The sequence below is a fragment of the Puma concolor genome, chromosome B4 (assembly GCF_028749965.1).
Source record: "Puma concolor isolate L17-30 chromosome B4, mPumCon1.1.hap2, whole genome shotgun sequence".
Lineage (NCBI taxonomy): Eukaryota > Metazoa > Chordata > Mammalia > Carnivora > Felidae > Puma > Puma concolor.
Window position 1 is genome coordinate 36,525,176 of NC_141673.1, and position 22,669 is coordinate 36,547,844.

The 22,669-nt window shown below is 36.9% G+C and overlaps 1 protein-coding gene across 2 annotated transcripts in view; it reads right to left on the bottom strand.

Moving 5' to 3' along the window:
• TMTC2 (transmembrane O-mannosyltransferase targeting cadherins 2) overlaps positions 1-22,669 on the bottom strand; it is a 404,595-nt gene that overhangs the window by 46,427 nt on the left and 335,499 nt on the right. For both annotated transcript variants that reach the window (XM_086712717.1, XM_025926374.2), the window contains exon 11: positions 14,790-14,853. In XM_086712717.1, the coding sequence (XP_086568843.1) occupies positions 14,790-14,853 (64 nt within the window). The remainder of the gene's footprint in view (positions 1-14,789; positions 14,854-22,669) is intronic.

The window sequence follows — 22,669 nt, forward strand, 5'->3', positions numbered from 1 at the left end:
AGGCTGTGAGAACCAAGAGATGCAGGGGAATGCATGTCAGGGACAGGGACGGAAGATTTCAAGGTTCCACATTCAATGACAGTTAAAAATCAACATCATCCTTGAAAACCTCTTAAGAATCACTACAATGGCTCTTAAGCTACCATACAGCCTCTCAATTTGCTCTTGGCAGTCAGTCTTGTTGTGTTTTGGTTTTATTTCCAGCATTGTAAAATTTCACTGTGTTTTGTGCTGAGTAGCCCATGCTGTGGTTGTCTTACATTTAGAGGCCAAGTTTTATTGGGGGAGAGGAGGATGCACACAACATATTTAAAACACCAGAACCACACCCAGTGCCGCAAGACGTCCACAGTATGAAAGGACAGGAAGCCAGCACAGGCTGAGAGGACTAAAGCCTCGTGTGAATTCCTTCACGATACTGACTGAACAGTGACTGTGTTCCAGGAACCACTCTATGTACTGGGGAAAGCACAGTACAGAGAATAAAATCCCTGCCATCGCAGAGCTCATGTTCTAGGGAGTGGAGACAGATAATGCAAATATAGAAGGAAATATATACACTACAGATGATGATAAGCGCCAAGGGAAAATAAAAAAGTACAGCAAGATATAAGAGGCAGGGCACATTTGGGGTGCAGAAGTGTTTCATATTGGGCAGGAAGGGAAGGTTCACTGATATAAGGTACTATCCGAGCAAGTTTTAGAGTTGGTGCCTGAATAAGCCATGCTACTATCTGGAGGAAAAAAAATGACAGCTGGAGGAAAAAGTGAGTATAAATGTCCTGAGGAAGGAGGATGCTTGAGCCTGAGATGGGCAACGCCAATCTGCTCTTTGTCTACATAGCCTGGCAAGTGGAACTGACTGCTTTATTTAAAATTATTCTATGTAAAGAATACATAGATTCCTGTAATGTAAATAATTTCCTATGGACAAGGCAGCATTCTAAGTGCTTTATATGTATTGTTAAATTCCAAAAATAAATCCCTGAGGTGGTTATTATTACCTCCATTTACAGAGTGAGTATACGAGGTTAGGGATGTAAGCTAGATCCTAGATCCTAGATCCTAGAGCCAGAGGAGGTGAAGCCTGATTTAGTATGCATACCATTTGATTCCAGAGACCAAACGACTAAACTATATTGCCTACTAGGGCATGTGAATAAGACATGATTCCAGTAGGTGTTCCCTGCCATAGACTACTCTTCGGAAACCAGTGAGGTCATTGAGGAATACTATTTATAGCAACACTTAGTAAACAGACAAATCCCATGTGCTATACATGTCTTTATACATACAGGAAGGCAAAAACCAAAGTTTCTTTGTGAAATACCATGCTGAGAATATACAACTTTCTTTCTTTCTTTCTTTTTTTTTTTTTTTTTTTTTTTTTTGCTGCCTTATCATGGGCAGACTACAGTTGATGTCTAAACATTTAGTAAATTTTGGTGCTCTTAATACACATGAAATATATATCATTATTAAGATTTATACTTTTGAAAGGCAATACATAAAGGCTAAACCATAGCTATTCCTAACAACATATTAAAATTCTGAAAACCGATACATGTTTCATTATACCAAGGATCAAGGATCAGTTAGCATTATGCACCATTATGTTTTCAAAACTTTTAGTTCAATACAAGCCTTCAAAACTTGCAATAACAAATTGTCCTTTGATTGTCAAACTTCAGTGATGGTATGTATCATAGTGTTTTGTTAGTATCCCTGCTTTCACCAAGTGACCCTGACTTGTTCTGCGGCGACCGATGGCACCCATCCTCCTGAGCTTTGCTTAGTCCTAGCATTTTCCAGTATGCACATGTGGTGCTAAAGCATGACATGTTTGAAGAGGCAATAAATTTCCATTAAAGCAGAGTTGAAAATTCAAATGAAGTTTTAAAAAGAATGAGTCATGGGTGTCTGGGTGGCTCAGTAGGTTAAGCATCCGACTCTCGATTTGGGCTCAGCTGATGATCTCGGTTTGTGAGATCCAGCCCCATGTCAGGCTCTGTGCTGACAGCATGGAGCCTGCCTGGGATTCTCTCTCCCTCTCTCTAAGCCCCTCCCCTGCACATGCTCTCTCTCTCTCTCTCTCTCTCTCTCAAAATAAATAAATAAACATTAAGAAAAAAGAATTGAGTCATAAAATATCTTCATGCTGCACTTGCTACTACGCAAACATCTTCACCATATCCAGCAACTTCAGTTTAGATATATGAGAGAAATACTAAAATTAGTTAAATTAACATTAAGGATGAAAAGATCGATTCTAAATTACTTAATAAAAGTTTTTTGCTGTAATAGTCTATTAATACAACTTTATCAGACAGCTTACAAACCTACAATTGATTTAACATATTTCTAGGTATGTTATTTTTTTTCTTTTCAAGAAAATATGCTGCTCTTTTCATGAGCAGCATATTTACTGTGATTGTATGAGTCAAGGCAGTCAAGGGCAAAGTGATCAATACATTTCAAGCAATACAAAATAGTAATTTGTTTGCTATGTTTCTTGAAGTCCCTAAATGGGCTCTGAACACACAACATGACAAGGTGATTGAGTCCATGTGTTTGTAGGTACTGTTGTATAATCTATAGAATGTGCAAACTTTCAAGCCTCATAACCTAGATAAACCTCTCATGAAAAAATTAAGGAACAGTAAAATGCTAAGCCTACATCTGTTATTATCTCTGAGAGGGCAGGGATCACAACATCTTTGTTTCTCATTATACTCCTGGAGCCTATTTTAGAAACTGACTTATAACAGGCACTCTGCTTCTCTACATTTAAAATCTCTACCATGTAACTTCTCCAGTGATTCTCCAACTGGGATCTATAGAGACTGTGAAGTGTGGTGGATATAAGCATATGTTCAAGGGTCTGTGAATTAACCTTAAGAATTTGCCAATTTTGCCAAACAGCATTTCTCCTCAAAATGATTAACATACAAATATTCTAGACAATTTGAATCACCACCTTTTAAATAAGAACTGTCCTCTGATTTCAGTGTCTAGGATTTTATTTGTGATCATTATTGAATTTTTGGTAGGCAATCTTATACAAGAAGCAGAAAGTTAAGAACACAGATTCTGAAGCCAGACTGTCTGGCTTTGTATTCTGGCTCTATGACTAGCCGTGACATACTGGACAAGTTACCCTGCCTTGGTATCCCCATCTGTAAAAATGCAGTAGAACTTAACTTTGAATGTTGTAAGGCTTATATTTCCTATTTTTGAAAAAGACAATTTTCTGGTGTCCAATATTATCATGTTTATTCTTCTACAAGTTATAAAGACAAATTTTCAACTAATTCATAATAGATATACACTTGGAAATATGGACCTATAAAAGCTGTTTATCAACTTTTAAACTTGTCAATATTATTATTCCCCTCAGGTGAATGCTATTTTTTTTACATTATTAGGTGTGAATTAAAAAAGTTCTTAATTTCCAAATACAGAGAGGCAATTTATACACATTCAAATGTAAATAATAGGTTTAAAGCAATGATAGGATAGTATAGTGCTTAGGGTATAACCATCATCTGCTGTCCACAAAAGTTCCCTAGAAGCAAGAAATATTTGGGAGCTACTGTCTCAATCAGCATACCACAAAATAAAATGATAGTGTCACATTATTTAACGAAGAGAAAACTCAGCGTACACACATGTCTACAGTAAAGATTTCCAAGACTAGCTAAAGTGCTTAATTCTCCTTGGGTAGCAAAATAATTCCATCCTCAAGACCTGTGGAATCTATTGCTCTCAATACAAGCCGAATAATGTTATATTATGCTGAGTGAAATAAGTCAGTCAGAGAAGGACAGATATCGTATGTTTTCACTCATATGTGGATCTTAAGAATCTTAACAGAACACCATGGGAGATGGGAAGAGAAAAAAAATAGTTACAAACAGAGAGGGAGGGAGGGAGGCAAACCATAAGAGACTCTTAATAAATACAGAGAACAAACTGAGGGTTGATGGGGGGTAGGGGAGAGGGGAAAATGGGTGATGTGCATTGAGGAGGGCACTTGTTGCGATGAGCACTGGGTGCTGTATGTAAGCAATGAACCACGGGAATCTACCCCAAAAACCAAGAACACACTTTACACACTGTATGTTAGACAATTTGACAATCAATTCTATTTAAAAACATGAGATATTAAAGTGGCGACAAGTAACTAATTATAGGTGAGAAGTTATAAATTATTTAAGTATATTTTAGAGAGAGAGAGAGAGAGAGAGAGTGGGTACACATGTGTGCATGTGAGCGGGGGAGGGGCAGGGAGAGAGGGGGAGAGAGAGAATCCCTAGCAGGCTCCATGCTGACAGGGAGATCATGACCTCAGCCAAAATCAAGAATCTGATGATTAACTGACTGAGCCACCCAGGTGCCCCAAGAAGTTATAAATTCTTAATATAAATCTCTTTTTCCATCAGAAAATTAAATTAAAATAGATGTCCATGTATTTAGAATTTAAGTAGAGTGACCTACAGAAATATATGTTAAAAATCCTATGGCCTTTTATTAGTTTCATACTGTTATTTTTCCAAGTAGTTTTTTTTTGGTAATATCTGGTATCATTTTAATAATGCAACTAATCATGGATGAAGATGTATCAAGGCATACTATGGATTCGGTTACTACTGCAGGTCTGATTTGCTGATAGTTTGATGGCACAGTTGTGGTTACAAGTGAAAGCACAGCCAGTGCTGATATCTTGCTATCAGGTAGCTGAATCTTGTTAAGAAAAAGAGAAAAAAATCATTGGTTTATGGAATTATAGTGGAAAATGCACTATATATATTTAAGAGAAATAATTTGTCTCACAGGAAACTAAGTTATAATATATGTTGAGGATTCTCAAGTGTTTTAGTGGGTTTGTTAGTATTCTTATATAAACAACCAATGAAAATTATACATGGAATCAAGAAATAACTTAGCACAAGAATAGATTCCATGGAGAAGAGTCAGCTGTCTCTTTTTCTAATGTTTATTTATTTTGAGAGAGAGAGGGAGAATGAGTGAGCATGAGCAGAAAAGGGGCTGAGGGAGAGAGGGAGAAAGAGAATCCCAAGAAGGCTCCTCTCTCAGTGCAGAGCCCAAAGTGGGCTCGATCTCATGACTGCGAGATCATGACCTGAGCTGAAATCAAGAGCCAGATGCTTAACCTACCCAGGCACCCCTCAGCTTTCTCTTTTTTGATCAAATACTTAAGTAGATAAGGATACAGTGCTTTAATTGAGCAATAAGAAAAAAAAAAAAAGAACAGTAGTAGTAATAATGTTTCACATCCATTCTAGAACTTGTTGACATCTGCCATACCACACTTTCAAAACCACGGTTGATTATTTCTGCCTGTAATTTAAGCACTGAATTTGTTTTTTTTTTTTTTTTTTTTAGTTATGAATTATTAGAAGTAGCTCATATGTATTATTTGGTAAATCATTCTAACAAATATTTTCAAAATTGCTTCTCTTTAAAATTCAGCATTTCCTAAACTGAGCCAAGTTACTTTTCAGATGAAACCAATGTAATCACTGAGTGACCATTTCAAACTCCTTCTTGTCACGAGATCTCCAATGACATCACATTTGCCCTCTTTAACTTGCCCTTTACTCTTCAAAGAGAAAATGTGCATACGCTGCAAAGTTGCATTTCTGGGTGTTATTTCAGTGGAGATCATTTAAGAAAGTGAAAACAAAAGTGGAGATGAAAACCAGACAGGAACAATGAGAGTTGGTCAAATATAAATTCCTATTCTCTACAATTTTAATTTTTGATGTAACCACAATGCAGGTTCAGGATAGCTTCTAAAACTCTTGAGTATCACAGTAACCATTTGTTGGCACTTGATATTCAAGGAAATAACAGTTGATTATTAGACAAAGACTGAAAAACTGTGTAGCATACACATTTTCCCTCCTCTTAAAGATGTCAATCTTTTCAGCTCTATTCCAGCGCTTCTTAGCAAAGATTATGTTACAGCAAGATGTCTAAATAAATTCTACTCAAGTGACAAAGAGAAAATCTTGATTCTGATATTATCCAATGATAGGAAATTTAGCATTTATACAGCTCGGTCTGGGAGAATAATGTTATCCACGATGAAAACATCTCTCCTTGACCAAAACAGACAGGCTCCTCTGAGCCCTCTTTTTGACTAGGCCTCATCCTTGGGCCTTGTCTGAGGCTTGCCTAGCCCAGCCATAGCACAAGTCCTCCTAAATTCATGTAGTGAGAATCTTCCCACCCTTGATACCTGATCAAGTTCTTTATCCCCCATGTTTGTTGGCTATAAATCCTGTGTCTTTACTGTATTTGAGGTGGAACGTGATCTCTCCCTGCCCTCATTGTGATAGTCTTGCCACGAATCACAAGAGTCCTAGTCTTGTTTACCTTTTAAAAAAGTATCAGTAATTTTTTTCTTGAACAAGGACACAGGACTTTTAGGAGAAATCAATCTACCAATTCACTAGTTTTTCAGGATCTGCCCAACTTTTACTTATCTTTAAAGTAAAGTATAATATAGTTTTACCTGCAGATATATAAGAGAGGGTCCCGACAGATATCAAGGAGTTAGGAGTAGGGGGAAAATAAGGAAACAAACAAACAAAAAAAAGAGGTGAAATGTTACAGGAACATTAGAAGAGGGAGGTAATAAAGATTCATACACATATCTTTTGGTTAATGTTTCAGTTTATATTAGAAAAACTTAGCCCCATAGGACCAGCCAAGGATCAGAAACATAAATGCCTAAAAGGATAATACAAATGGGGGAAACGAGCTGTTGAAATAACCAAAGGGGATATGAAGAATGTGGTGAGTGGGGTGGGGGAAGGGCACATCCTTCTGATGGTGGTATCTCCTAGCCCACCTAGCTGATACTCCTGGGTAGGAATATGGGCCAGTGTGGTTAGATTAGCTGAGTTTTCTCCCAAAACCCCAGGAATCCAGTTACTCTGGAGGAGAAGGAACTAAATTCAATTTTAGTGTGTGGCCCCACAATTCAAATAATTATAGTTATAAATCCATGCAAAGGAGACCCCCACAAAGAAATGTGAGTAAAAATAAACATGCTTGGAATCAGAGAACATAATTAAGTGGAATTTCCCAAAGGTTTTGATGTTCCTCAACCTAAAGTACTCAGCTGATTTTCTTCATAGCCAAGAGCCACTTAAGTTCCTGCCCATGCCTCACACTTCCCCCCCAGCCCGTCCTTTTCTGGTTGTGATTCTGAAACACACACATAGTGCATATACACACATTCAAAAAGTAATGACTGTGATGAATAACAATGCCTAAGTATGGAAAACCTGTAAATACATCTTACGTTAGCCCAACTATGTGACCCAGGTGAAAACTACCCCATACCAACAGTTAATAAACAAGTGGATTGTAACCAACCATCTTTGTCTTCTAAGCATGAAGATTTATATAAGATAATAAACAGAAAAAAAATAGCAACAACTTCAGAAATACATTTCTTTCTGGTTTATCTAATATACTCAAAATAGAAGTATAAAAAACAAACTACAATGTAAGCAGAGAGAGGTAAATGCACCAAAAACTAGACTTTGTAACTTGTGAAGTGAAAAGAGCTGCACTGTCTAAATAATTTGGGAAGAAGATCTACAGTGGAAAGGAGTCTGAAGACAGATATGGGTGGGACAAGACTAAAATTGATCCTGGTGTAACTGAAGCTATCAGGGAAAGTGAGCATCTATCTTGCTGAAATTAGACAAGATTTAGATATCTTTTTTCTCCCACTGTGTGCATAAATATACATATCAATGTGATGAAGCCTGTTTATGAACTGAAGCAGAGTAAGTGTTTGTTGACTTAATTGCATACCTGTGAATAAACAACAGTCTCATTTCGGTGATATCTCTGGGCCCATTTAATAAAACCAGGTAAAATGTGGGGGGAAACTAATGGCAATTTCTCTCTTGATTGAAACCAGTTTATTTTGGATTTGTTAACTTACCTCATTCCATTTTCTAACTATAAATATAGAGATGCAGTTGAAGCTGAAATAACTAGTGAGAGTGGGAAATATATGTGCAATATAAACACATTTTACTCATGAAGTCAATCTGGTGATTCTGGGATCCACATATTATTAATGTCTGGAAGTCAAGAGACACATGGTATATAATTTTACCACATCACAGAAGCTTGTGGAAACTTTTGGAAGAGGCCATATGGTTCTTCCTCCATTTACAAGCAGAAATGTGGTTTAACTGCGTCGCAGACAAATTATTATTAAACCCCCCACCCCTTTTCCCCCCAACAAAATGACAATCTCAGTAATTTCCTCCCCCCAAAATCCCTTATATGGTCAAATCTGAATCTGTCCTGTTTAACTTAATTTCATGGTCTTTTGTTCTAATTAGGGTGGAAGAATATCTTTTCCATCAATAAACAACTGTAACTTGAAATATTTTCTATCTCTTCCATCAGTACAGTCCAAACAATTAATTCTTAACCTGCCCACCCCCCCCATCGCAGCCTTAGTGGTTATTTTTGCTGAATAGCCATCTCCTCTTACCCTCCCCTCCCGCCCCACCACGTTTACCATAAAAAGGGTAGTCCAAATTGAAAGTAATACATTGTAGAATATGTTGGCCATCTTATAACACAACTGCAACTCTCTTATGTAGGAAGCTCATTTATTTGAATTTCATATTTCTCATTTTATCTCTTGACATATAATCATTGCTAAAGAGCCCAAATGGATAACACTGGCTTTGATTTTATAATAATGCTTTGAAATAATTTATGTTCTAGATGCCTCGGAAAAGTATGATGTACGTATGTAATTTTCTACTGGATAATCTGATCCTTGGAACAGATTCCCCTTTAATTCATATATAATAACTGCACATGATAGAACATTTATAAAATATTATACATGTTAGATAAAGAATGAATACAACATCTAGCATAAAAGTTGGAGAGGTTGAATCAAAATGAGAAGTAATCTCCCAGTGATTTGAGAACTTTATTTAAAATTATCACAAAATGATAAATGGCTTAATGACATATCTTGCAAAACTATTATTCTATTGGCATTTATCACATATAGATATGCCAGACCTATATCAATTACTACCTACTGACCATCTCAGCACACCAGCCATCCACAGGTCTTTGACCTCAAATTCTCTTTCCACAGGATCAGCAGACAAGCAAATAACTGAGATAAGGAATTTACCACCTAAGCTTATGTTTCCTCTTTTTCTAATTTTTCCCCCTTTTATATCTTCAGTCTACTTTCTGTTCTTCAGTCCCTGGGGAGAAAATGATCTTTGAGGATCTTTGGTATTTCCTTTTCTCTATCCTGTACTTGGACACATTTTTAATCTCTAATATTTAAACACACACACATCTCAACACCTGCCTTTAATATTTAATAAATATATACTTGACAATTTTTGGTATTTCCCTGTCTCTTTGATTTACCTGCAAACTTACAGAATAATTTTACACTCTCTGTTTCCAATTCTCCATTTCCTTAACACATTACAAACTTCTGCCCACATCACCGGCACAAAACTGTACCAGGTGGCCAATGGCATCCTATTCTCTGATTATCAGTGGACATTTTTAGTCTCTGTTTTCCTTTACCTTTAGCAGCACTGAAAATTGCTCATTAATACTGATTTCTATATTCTGTCACTGTCTCATGTCTTCCTTATCCTACATTCCAAATGTAGACATTCCCAGGGATTTGAAATTGTCTCTCTTCTCTACCTTTGTACAGCTTTCCCTCAGTGATCTTAACTACTGCTGTGGCACTATCTCCTTTCTGCAAACAACTCCCACGTCTCTAATCCTAACTGGGGCCTTTCCTCCAACTGCCTACTTGATAGGAATGTCCCATGGACAAATATAATATCCTACTTCTTACTCAGAATCTGCTGGGTCCAAACTTAACCTTTTTGTCTTGAAATAAACATACTCCTCCAACTGCCACAGTTCTGTTCAGGGTATTTCTTTTTCCTTCTTCCAAGTTACCTATATTCGAAATTTTGGAACACTCATTGGGCCAACTAATTTTCCTACTCACATCCCATCAAATAATCTACTTATTTCCCCTGCATATTCTTTTCCATTCCACTATGTTTCTGTACTTTTGGATTATACCTTCTGCTTAAACTATTACAATGACTTTTTTTTATTGGTTTGCCCAAGGTGGCATCTTTTAACTCTACTTTTCCAAATGCAACCCACATTCTTCATTACAGCATATAAATGGCCATCCTAACTTATCACTTTCATTATGTCATCCTATTCAACATACTTCTGGAATACAAACTCCTAATTCTTGGTATGGCATTCAATGCCTTTCATCTGGTTTTATTTTCATTTCCAGTTCTATCTTCCCCTATTCTTCCTCTCTGCCCCCAACCCTGGCCAATATATAAACTATATCTGCTTACTATTCCTTGTGCTTCATTCATTTTCTCAGCTCCATGTCCTTATTCATGTATATGTCCCTACCTGCCAGAATTCTCTTTTGTCCTCCTCCTTCTAAAATCTTTGCCTATAAACATCCTATCATTTCATGATTATCTAAGTTTCCTACTCGGACTCAGTGCCTTCTAGGGTTCAGCTGAAAGTGATTTCTCTCTCCTGAATACTTTTCTAGCACTACCTTACAGCATTCACAAAGTACGTATTATGCAGCATTATTTACTGCCCTGAATTGTGGGGATATGAATCTAAGTATTCTCTCCTCCATTGCCTCCTCACATGAGATAGTACATTTCTCCAGGTCAGGGTTAATTTTTCATAACTGAAATCCCACTGCACTTGGCATAGAGTCTTTCACAAATCTGGCACTTGATAAAAAAAAAAAATAAATTAAATGAATTCAGATTGCAAACAATTACATCCAGAAAAATACAAGATTTTTAGACAGGATCATTAATAGTCACCTCTTTCTAGCTTCTAGAGTTTGCTAAAAGCCAAGTACAAGTAGGTGACTTTGTATTATGCAAATTCCCCATTCTTCACATTAGAAAAAAATTAAAAATCCATAAGTTAATGCAGAATTTGGCTTAATTCCCACAGGAGGAACAAAACTATTTCATTTAAATGTTCCCTCTAGTCCTCAAGAGTCAGCATTTTTTAATGTGCATAAGTGAGAGAAGATAAAGAGTGTTGTCTTTTTAAAGTAACCTCGACAGAGAGATCAGTTTTATTTACACAAATGAAAAACTAAGAGTGGAAAAACTTAAAATGGCAATTTTGGTAGAGTTTTCCCATTATAAAAATGTTTTAATGTAGTATGACATTTAAGATTAGAGTATTGCCTCCTACCTCCCCAAAAAATCAAATAAATAGAATTAAAAAATTTAATGGCCCCATTTTGGTAATAAAATGTAACTGTATACTTCAGTAAATGACAATATACTGAATACCCCTGTAAAGAGACAATATCATAATCTAACACTTAAAATTATGTGTGCCCACTAATTTAGACTTTCATTAGTTTAGCATTTGTTCACTGGAATTCTTTGTACATAAAATATCCCAAGAAGTCAGTTGACAGTTTTAAAGCAAATTGTATGAAAAAACATATGGCTTTTGTAGAATAGAAAGGAATAAAGAAATTCATCGTGGGGCATACTGAAAAAATGGAATAGGTATTTTATTAAGAGAGAAATACATGCCACAGATAACAATATTGTTAATATGGTGATAGTAAGTGGCAGGACACAAGGTTGCAGCCACATATTTTACTGTGTACAATCATGATCTGACATGAGCATTGCCAACGGTCCCCCACATACAGCTACTGATTGTTACAGTTGGATGTTCTAACAACAGAAGAAAATGCCCTTTGAAAAATAAGATTAAATTACTGTGTAGACAAGAAAAATAGAAAAGACAGTGAAACTACTTAGAGAGAAGGGGAATGGAGGTCTCTTTACTGTGTCCTCTTCCAAGCAGGGAACTGAAATTTATTAAGTTAAAGCACAGAAATAACATAGAATGTTTTCAGGACAAAGAGAATAACAGCTATGATCAAGATAAATGTTCGATGGACGCTTTAATTTGGATCAGATGCTAACCACTAATAAATCACTATATGGACTATTGTTTTAAACAGGTCTCCTTGGTTCAGAACACAAACTTATATATTACCGCCAATGTCTTTATTTTATCAGTCTTGCCACGGTGGCAACTTACTTACCTAGATTACATACAGAAAACCAAAACACAATTCATAAAACAGATTAGGGAAAGACCACATCTGTTGACCCACAACTGTAACATCATTTACTTATTGTTAAATTTGAACTTCCTATTCTATCCGAATCCATAAAATACTTAATTTATTGCTACCAGATAAAGGAAGTAGAATTTGAATAAATGCATTTTTTTCCGAGGAATGTTTATGAAGGAACTTTTTGGGGTTTCAGAAAAAAATGGCTTTACGTTGGGAGATTAAATATTGATTTTATGATTTGGCTGGCCATTTAAAATAAACAAGCTCATGAGTCTGGCTTAAATCTGGAATGCCTCAGCAACTTTTTCATTTTTTTAGGTCAGGTCAAATAGCTCAGATAGCTCTTTTCTCATTAATCCATTATAATGTGCTGAAGAAGACCATTTGATCAACTACTTAGCAAAAATAAAAGTGATACTCAAGTGACTGATACTCAGTGAGTAAAAGTTGAACTTAACATCACCATTTTTATGTATATTGTGGGCCTTATATTAACCATTGTGAAGGGAACAAAAAAAAGGTAAGAAAAAAAAAAAAAAACCTTGATTCTCATCTTCAGTTGAAGTTATAATAATTAAAGATTTCATATTCAACCCTTAGAAATGCTATACAGGGGCGCCTGGGTGACTCAGTTGGCTAAGCAGCCGACTTCGGCTCAGTCATGATTTCAAGGTTCCAGGAGTTTGAGCCCTGCGGAGCGCTCTGTGCTGCCTGGAGCCACCTTTGAATTCTGTGTCTCCCTTTCTTTCTCTGCCCCTTCTCTGCTCACACTCTATGTCTCAAAAATAAAGAAAGACACAATAAAAATTTTTTTAAAAAAATAATGCTATAAAAAGAGGTCCATCTCAGGCATTCACAAAGCTATGCCCCCTGCCTATCTCTCCCTGTACCTCCAAACTCCCCTTTTCTTGCTCCGTTTTTTCCTAAAGCACTTAATCACTGTCTGATGCCATATATACTTTACTTATTCTTCTGCTTCATCTCCTCAGACTAAATTGTAAGCTCCTAACAGACAGGAACTCAGGTCAGTTTTATGCATTGCTGTGTATTCAGTGCCTGGAATAGTGCTTGGCACTAACAGGTACTCAGTAAATATTTACCAAATACATAAATGAGGGAATCATTTTTCTTTTTTGCTTCCTAGACTTTTGGTTTGCATTTCCTAAGATATAACTGCATTTTTTCCAGCAAGCATTCTCTTAGGCACAGAGAGGACTGGGTTATCATGGGATCCCACTCTCCAGTTATGATACTGAGTGAGTTACTAATTTCTCCAAGATTCAGCAGAACGGGGACCACAGAAGTACCTGTGGGTTGTTGTGAGAAATCAGTGAAGTACTTAACATGATGCCTGACACATAATCAGTGTTTAATAAATTTCAGCTATTATTGTTCTTACCATTACAACTATTGAATTATTTTCTTCTGTTGCAAACAGTTCACTGATTCTTGAAGTACCTCATAATTAATGAAACTGGGGGCACGGACATTGAGGGCTAAGATTGCATGTGGTTATATATGCTTAAAAAAAAAAAAGCTACTCCTCCTGTGGGTAGCGTTCAGGGAACATTAATCCTCCTCTTTTGTGCTCCCACAGGACTGTATATACCTCTGCTTAGGAATTGCTACACTGTGTTTCAACTAGTTGATTATGTTCCATCTTCTCTGCTACATTATGTAGTCTTTTAGGGAATGAAATCAAATCTCTGTATCCTATCACAAAGCAGGCACTCCATAGTCGTTTGCCCAACGGAAGAGTTACTGTATAAAAATGAGACTTATCCCATTATTTGTAGTCACATCACACATGCATTTTCATTACTGTTTCAAAATTAATTTCTCAATAGACAGTCTATATCTGGAGAGTAAGGGGAGAAGGTTTTAGTGTTGGAGGGTGATGCAGAGCAGGGTGTGTGAGAATAAAAGCAACGCGCTGGAGGTCAGTGATGTGCGGCGAATAAAAAACGGCTTAGAAGACAGATATAAAACCAGTTCTTATTTTCTGGTTACTCTATTTCAATGGTAATGATCTAATTTATATCCATCCCACTTTATGGAAGTGTGACTACTCAGGGAAAAATTCTAATAAAAACATACTTGATAAAGTTGACAAGCACAGTTATTAGAAATGAGGACCGTGGAATAGGAAAGAGGCATGACTCAAGGTTTGAGTGTATGTAAAGATCAAAAAAAGCTTCTGATGTTAGGAAGTCCTTAGGTATTAAACGCCGCAGCAAAGATACTTTCAAGGAACTAATTTTAAAAGCCAATCAGATGCCAAGTATGTAATAACACTAAGACGTGTATTCAAATGATAAAACTGTATGGTGGTTTATACAAGACAGAAAACAGAAATTTGTACCTCTGCAAAAAGAAAGAGGCTTGAGACCGGCAGATTTGATTGTTGAATTAGCCATTTAGTGGGTACTCGGAATAAGGGAACAGAGAGGAAAAAGCCCAGCATCAGGAGACTTCTTTATCTAAAGCTATCACATGCTGTGAATCTATCCCTTTGAGTAACGTTTCTCATTAGCGAAGTACTTACATTAGGTCTCAGTCTGGCCGCCAGATCATAGTACTTCTCGGCTGCTTCATTGAGGCTAGCCTGCCTGTTAAAGATTAAAAAAAAAAAAAAAAAAAAATCAAACTATATCATTTATTTATTTTTTTTAATTTTTTTTTTTCAACGTTTATTTATTTTTGGGACAGAGAGAGACAGAGCATGAACGGGCGAGGGGCAGAGAGAGAGGGAGACACAGAATCGGAAACAGGCTCCAGGCTCTGAGCCATCAGCCCAGAGCCCGACGCGGGGCTCGAACTCACGGACCGTGAGATCGTGACCTGGTTGAAGTCGGACGCTTAACCAACTGCGCCACCCAGGCGCCCCTATCATTTATTTTAAAATTGCAGAGAGGTGAACAGAATCATTACCTTTTTAAAATATTAACTTTTTACAGTATTACAGTCATACCAATATTAATTTTTTAAAATATTACAATCATACCAATCAAGCCTTAAGTTGCTTTAGCAAAAGAAATTGCTTTAGCAATTCAATACATTAAATTGAATGTAGGCAATGTACTTATTGTGTTTAAGGCATTATAAATAGTATTTCAACATAATGTACTCAGTAGGCATTATTAGTTTAAATTTACATATTAGGGATTAGAAATGTTATTCTTCTTTTCTAATCTAACACAGATAATGTTATAGGGTTGGGAGTCTCCATTTTCAACATGATATCCCAGAAAAATCTTAAGTTTTTAAAATAAAATGTCTGTAACTATCCAGAAATACATTTTGTTTCCAGTTTAGGAGGGGAACCATCCATTGTGTGTAGCCTACAGGGGAAAAAAAAAAAAAAAAAAAAAAAGTTCAGATTCTTCCTCTGCTGACTCTCTGTACCAGGGTGGGCACATGACATAGTCTCAGCTAACTGCATGTTCTTGCTTGGGACTTTCATTTCTGAATGAGAGAAGATGAAAGAATGGCTAGAATTCACTGACAATCGTGGAAGCAATAAGCTATCTCTTGGTCAGACCCGCCCCCGCCCCCCCCCCGCCCCCCCCCCCCCGTAAACAGTCGCCGTCGCATGTCCTACTTCTTCACATTTCTGGGGCTACCTTGTCTCCTGCTGATTCAAGCTATGTTCTCCAGCCTATAGAGAGTTCTGTAGTTCCCACATCCTTCAAATAGCCAGTTCATCTTGACTAACACTGAATACCAGGAGTGGTGCAGTTGACTTATACAATAAGATCCACTGAATTTTACTGATAAGTTTATGCATTGTCTATTCTTGCAATTCAAAACAGACCCCTAGGCTCAGCCAACGGGTTACGAGGAGAAATCAAGTGTCAGAGTCCTGAGGAAGCTCGGCCAATTAGCCATCAGCATAGCATGTTTTTCAATCATGCAATGGTGCTTCAGAAAACCTTCAAAGATGATAAGTAATAAGCGCTACAAGCTCTTGCTGGTATGTGGTAATCCAGTGACTGTATTTGAAGAGTATAGAGATGCTATAGACAAATGTGAAATTCAACGTCAGATGATGCATATAGCACACCTACAATGTAAACAGTAGTAATCAATGGCTTGGGGTCTGAAGTAAAACTGGAGTAGTCTCTTTTGAAATTGTTCAAAAGCTTCTGATGGAGTACAATGGAATATTACTCAGCTATAAAAAAAACAATGAGATCTTGCCATTTGCAATAACATGGATGGACCTAGAGGGTATAATGCCAAATGAAATAAGTCAGAGAAAGAAATATAAATACCATATGATTTCACTCATACATGGAATTTAGAAACAAAGAAAAAAGGCAAAACAACGCCTCACAGACCATTTTTTAAAAATGTTTATTTATTTACGTTGAGAGAGGGAGAGAGAGAGAAAGAGTATGAGCAGGGGGAGGGGCAGAGAGAGAAGGAGAGACAGAATCCCAAGCATATTCCACACTGTCAGCGGAGAACTGGATATGGAGCTCTAACTCACGAAACATGAGATCATGACCTGAGCCGAGACCAAGAGGGCGGGACACTTAAACAACTGAGCCACCCAGGCCCCCACCACCACAGACTCTTAAATACAGAGAACAACAAACTGGTGGTTGCCAGAGGGAAGCTGGGTGGGGGTTGGGTGAAATAGATAAGGGGATTAAGAGCACACTTACCCTGAAGAACACTGAGTAATATATAGAAATGTTTAATCATTGTATCCTACACTTGAAAGTAATTAACACTGTATGTTAATTATACTGAATACAAAATAAAGAAATACCCAAACTGGTGGGACTGGGGGTGGGGAAGCTTTTGGGGTGAGAAGATGGCAAAGAGGTCAGGAATAAAGAGTAGAAACAAAAATTAATGCTCTCAATTAGAAAACCACATTCAGATTTTAAAAGAGAAGGCTCAATTAGCCTATAAAATTGAATTTGCACTTTGGTCAAGTGCAAATAAAAACTATAAAGACATACCCCATGCAACCATATAAATTATACAAATAACTGAAGATAACATCTCTCTGGAGACCAGGACATATTTTTCTAATTTTTAAAGGAAAAATAATTAGAAACATTGCTATTTTTAATGGGGTTACAGAGAAAGTAAAAACCCTTGACCTAAGGCTCTACTGGACTCATGACAGTTACAATGTGCTGTTGCAATTTATATTCTCATAAATGTTGAAGTTCAATTTCAATATGTCAAGAAATGTACTTTAGTCTGGTATGAAACAGTAAAAATTTCCTTGCTAGGGTATTTAATGAAGGTTCGCTCCACCAAATTATAGAATCACTTTGGTTCAAATTCATTTGGAAATCTGAACCAGAATTCATTAGGTCATGCCCTGGAAGGGTTTTCTCCAGAGGAAAATAAAAGGCAGGGAGGTAGGAAATTAGCGTAACTTAATACTACAAAGAAGTAAGTTACTTTGAAGCAAAATCGACCAATACATGTCTAACATGGGAAGTACAGGAACCATTAATATTCATCTTTATGGACATTTAAATTCATCAGGTAGATAAGGAGAAACTGAGGAATTCACTATACAATGTGCCTTTAAAATAACAATGAACACAACTGGAAAAAAAAGGTTTTTTCCCCAAAAGTAGTTGTTAGTTTTTAAAGTCTTCATTGTCTTTAGCAGTTTAATTCCCAAAGGAAATATCTAGTTTAGGAGTCTTAGTTTCTTAAGCTATAAGTAAAATTGATGATATTCTAACGAAATAGAAAAAAAAATAGAGTTTATTAGATTTGTCACATAACTGTGAAAATTAATTTTCACTCTAGGACTATAGGGGAAAGAGTATGCCAATTCTACCCACCGTGTGTTCACTTATATTCTTGTTTTATTCTCTAGACAAGAGACAAAACTCATGAGGAACTGTCCAGTGTCCACTCTACAGTGTATGTTGTATTTCTTACTCACCTCTGCAAGAAACATCATGGGACTGCTTAATAAATCTTAATCGCAAAAATTACTGAATCATTATTCAACATTTGAAACTGAGGAAATTAGCAATCTTCTGCTAGTTGCTCAGGGGATTCTTGAATTGTAAAGAACCTCAACCTCTGAATTGTTAGGACTAACTGCAGAACCCAGGTTGCCAGGACTGCTAGGATAGAACTATTTAAAGAAGCTGATGAATAACTTTTCCTGAATACCTACACCCTTTCTTTCTTCACTGTTTTGTCTCTAGGACAGGAAATTTCTAAATCCTCTATGCGTCACTTATAAAATACCAGGAATTGATTATTCCAAGTTCCAACACCACCATGAAGTAACTGCTATTACAATCCCCATTTTGCACATGTGTAAAATGAAGCTTAGAGAAGCCGATAACTTCCCCAAAGTTATATGGCTGGTAAGTGACTGATCTGGGAGTCATAGATTCTATAGCTAAGTATGTGAACCACGGGATCATGCCGATATCTTCGTATACACCGATATGTAGCAGAATGATATGTGATATATTGTTCTGTGGCAGGTGACTACAAAATTTTCTACACCAAATACGAAGAAAGGAAGAAGATATGCTTTTTGATTATACTGTTTAAAAGACATGATTTAAGTGTAAGAGATGAGATTTGAAAAGGGGAGAATACGGAGGACATTTGCAATTATAGGTTTACTTCCTTCCATCTCGGTCTTCCATACTGATAGAAGTGAACTTCACCAGACCAAATGGAGCACATGACAGTTGTAAGAACAGAATGAAATGCACCATTCTGTTTTGCTTCATATACCTCAAGAAGGGGGAAGAGGAGGAACTCAGGGGAAAGGCGAAGAAAGGAGGAATGAGGAAAAGTGAGAACTGTGTTGGATATTCACTTCCCTACCCCCACAATCTCCCATTTTTAGAGAAGGGTCGCAACTACATATGGAGGGCAATCAGAAGTTCCCCACGTGTCCAAGTAGAAAGACTCAGAAGGTAGGTAAAGAGGAAAAGCAGTGGCTCTCCCAAGAAATCTCCCAGGCCAGATGTATACATCCTTGAGTTTTTAACCACAACAGACTTTATAAAGCCAGAAATGAGATGAGGAGTAATAAAAATCATTCATACCAGGAAGCTACACTGGGTCTAAGTGGGTGACTACCCCCATCTAATATGACACCCCTAAGAATTAACACTAACATAAGAAAAGTTATGTCCCTTATCATCTATGCCAATAATAGATTTATCAGCTGGAGATTCAGATGAGGCTCCTATCTCACTGCCAACTCCTGACAATCATATATGTAGAGCCCTTCCCCTCTTCAATATTATCTGTGGTCCCTCAGGGCCAGAAAAGGTAAGGAAGTAAAAAAAAAAAAAAAAAAAAAAAAGCCTAGATGGTATTTGTAAACTGGACTATGAAGTAAACCTTGAATTCCCAAAAACTCACTGGATTGGGCTATCTTTTAAAATTTATTTTTTTGCCATCTGTGAAAAGGTGGGTTCAGAGTGAACACAAAAAGTAATGAAAGTCAGAAACAAATGTCCTTATTTGATTACTAAAGAATTCCATTTTGTACATGGGACTATGAAACCTGTATCTATTAAACAATATAGAAATATATTTCATGTATCTGACTCCCCTCCCTAGTGTTATAATAGAAAAGTATCTTTTGGAACACAGGTTTATGGCCCAATATTATTATTTTTATTTTTTTTATTTTAGAGAGAGAGAGAGCAAGCATGTAAGCCGGGCAGAGGGGCTGCAGTAGGGGTGGGGAGAGAGAGAGGAAGAGAGAAAAAGAAACTTAAGCATGTTCCACGTTCAGCACAGAGCCGTACGCAGGACTCGATCCCATGACCCTGAGATCATGACCTGAGCCGAAATCAAGTCAGATGCTCAAATGACTGAGCCACCCAGGTGCCCCTATGGCCCAATATTCTTAAAAGAAAAGATATATTAAAAAAATGTGGGAGTCAATTACGTTATGAAATAACAACTTAATATACTCTGTGAATGTTTAAAAGGAATCTGATTAAGAGAATCATTTATAACTGCCTACATTTGTATGTATTCTGTGAGAATTATAAAATTAAAGGTTGCTAAATTTAAAATTACTTCCTTTAAATTATAAAAAAAAACTTTAATAACATTTAGAACACTATGATTATTAGTAGCTGTGAACTGTCAATTTTAAATTAAAAATTACTTAACATGGATAATAACCACTGTTTGACTCATATAAAAGATAATATTTTATTAAAGTCTTGGTGATTATTCTCAAGGATAACTTGAGGAGGAATCATCTCCTCCATCTTCTTTTCTTATCTTTATTTTTATTTATTTTTTGAGAGAGAGAGAAAGCCAGGGAGGGGCAGAGGGTGAGAGAGAGAGAGAGAAGAGAGAGAGAGAGAAATCCCAAGCAGGCTTCACACTGTCAGCACAGAGTCCGATGGCAGGCTCAAAACCACAAACCATGAGATCATGACCTGAGCCAAAACCAAGAGTCGGGCCCTTAACTGACTAAGCTACCCAGGCCCCTCACTCTTTCTCCTTCTAAACTAGAGAACTGTTTGTTCTCACATCATCAAAGTAAAATGAAACAGTAGCTGAGTTTTCCTGGGTTCTTGCCAACCGATAAACTGAAGTGTGACTTAAGTTACTCAAAGCAGCACTAAATTTTAATTGTAATTGATAAGTTGTATAATAGGAATAGAAGTAGAACTGAAGTAAACAAAGACATAAAAGTGTGTGGAAAATCTTAAAAGGGCCAAACCAGAGTCACACATATATACCAACAATGAAGCAGAAAAGATCCTTCTAATAGAACTCCTAGAAGATATTGCTTATAACCATCAAATCACCTTAAATGAAAAGTTCTCTGTCAAGACATCAAAAATAGGCTACGTGATCTGTTGACATCCATCTTGGTTCTAAACATAAAAGATGGTGAGGTAAAGCAGACATGTAGCAATAATCAAGGAAAAGGCGAGGCTGATGGTGTAATTTCACAAAAGATTCCTGAATTAGAAACTTCTTGATGCCCCTTGAGAGTCTGAGTTTATTCTTTCATGACCTCAGATCTTTCAGGGCTGCGAAGGACAGGTTAAGCCTATGTCTGAAAAGATTATATAACAAAATGTACTGGAGATATTAAAAGGGAGGAAATGTTTATTGGCAATGTCAGTTATAATATGCATATATAGTAAATAACTACTTATGTTCAATTCATAAAGCTTGGGTGGGGAGAAGGAGTTGGGAGGAGTGGAAAGAAGACAGGCAAGATAGAACTTGCTTGCAGGGGTGATCTGAGAACCAACATCATTAAGTATCACCTGGGACTTGTTAGAAATGTAAAACCTCAGGCACCATCCAAACATACTAAATCAGAACGTGCATTTTAACAAGATCCCCAGGTGATTCACATGCACATTCATGTTGGAGAGGCACTCGGTTGGAAGATGCAACCTTCAACCTCATCTGCCACTGCCCTTTGCTTTAAAGACCTTACAACCCATTACAACCTAGTTGAAATAAACCCCCTCTGGACCAAAAGTTGGCAGTAAAGTACAATTTATAATTGAAGAATCCAATGACTTTTCAAGGGGTCTTTGGTAATTTTGGAAGTATTAAAGACGAAAGGCCTAAGAGAGCTTTGAAAAAAATATATCTCCTGTGTGTGTGTGTGTGTGTGTGTGTGTGTGTGTGTGTGTGTGTGTGTGTACACATTTCCGATCCACTTTGAGAAATAATTTGATTTGGATCCTTTCTTTCTTAAGAATTTCACTTTAAGCGTGCCTAGATGGTTCAGTCAGTTGAGTGGCTGGCTCTTGATTTCAGCTCAGGTCCTGATATCACAGTTGGTGGTATTGAGCCCCGTGTCTAGCACTGTGATGATAGCATAGAGCCTTCCTGAAATTCTGTCTCTCCCCCTCTCTCTGCCCTTGCCCTGATCATGCTCTCTTTCTCTCTCAAGATAAATTAATAAACATTTTTTTTCAATTTTATGTCACTTCTAGTGGAATTTATAAAGAAATTAGTATACTTAAAGTCTCTAATTTTAACATATTTAATTATATAAGATTGTGTCCAGTACAGAAATTTAAAGACAACAATTCTTTTTCAAATACTCCTTCTGCTCATTAGAAATCAGGGAAGCAATGGGAATCAGCTGGTACAGTGCAGGTCCTTACTACCTTAGGGAGCAGAGACAACCTGGCCCTTAGTCCTGGAAAAAAGAGAAGTTCACGCTTCGTGCAGCTTTAAGTGTGTCCTTTGTCAGACACTGTACCAGTCTAAAAAGTTAGTATCTCTTTGAGAGTACAAAGGTGGAGTTCTCCCTCCTATAACTATAACTCTACTTTTCGAAAATTTATCATAAAGAGATAATTTAATAATATTGGAAGGGTCTTACTGTTTAGGACTCACACATTTGATAACCTGTTACTCTATAAATCCTTTCTCCAACAATAAATTCAAGAATCGCAGCCT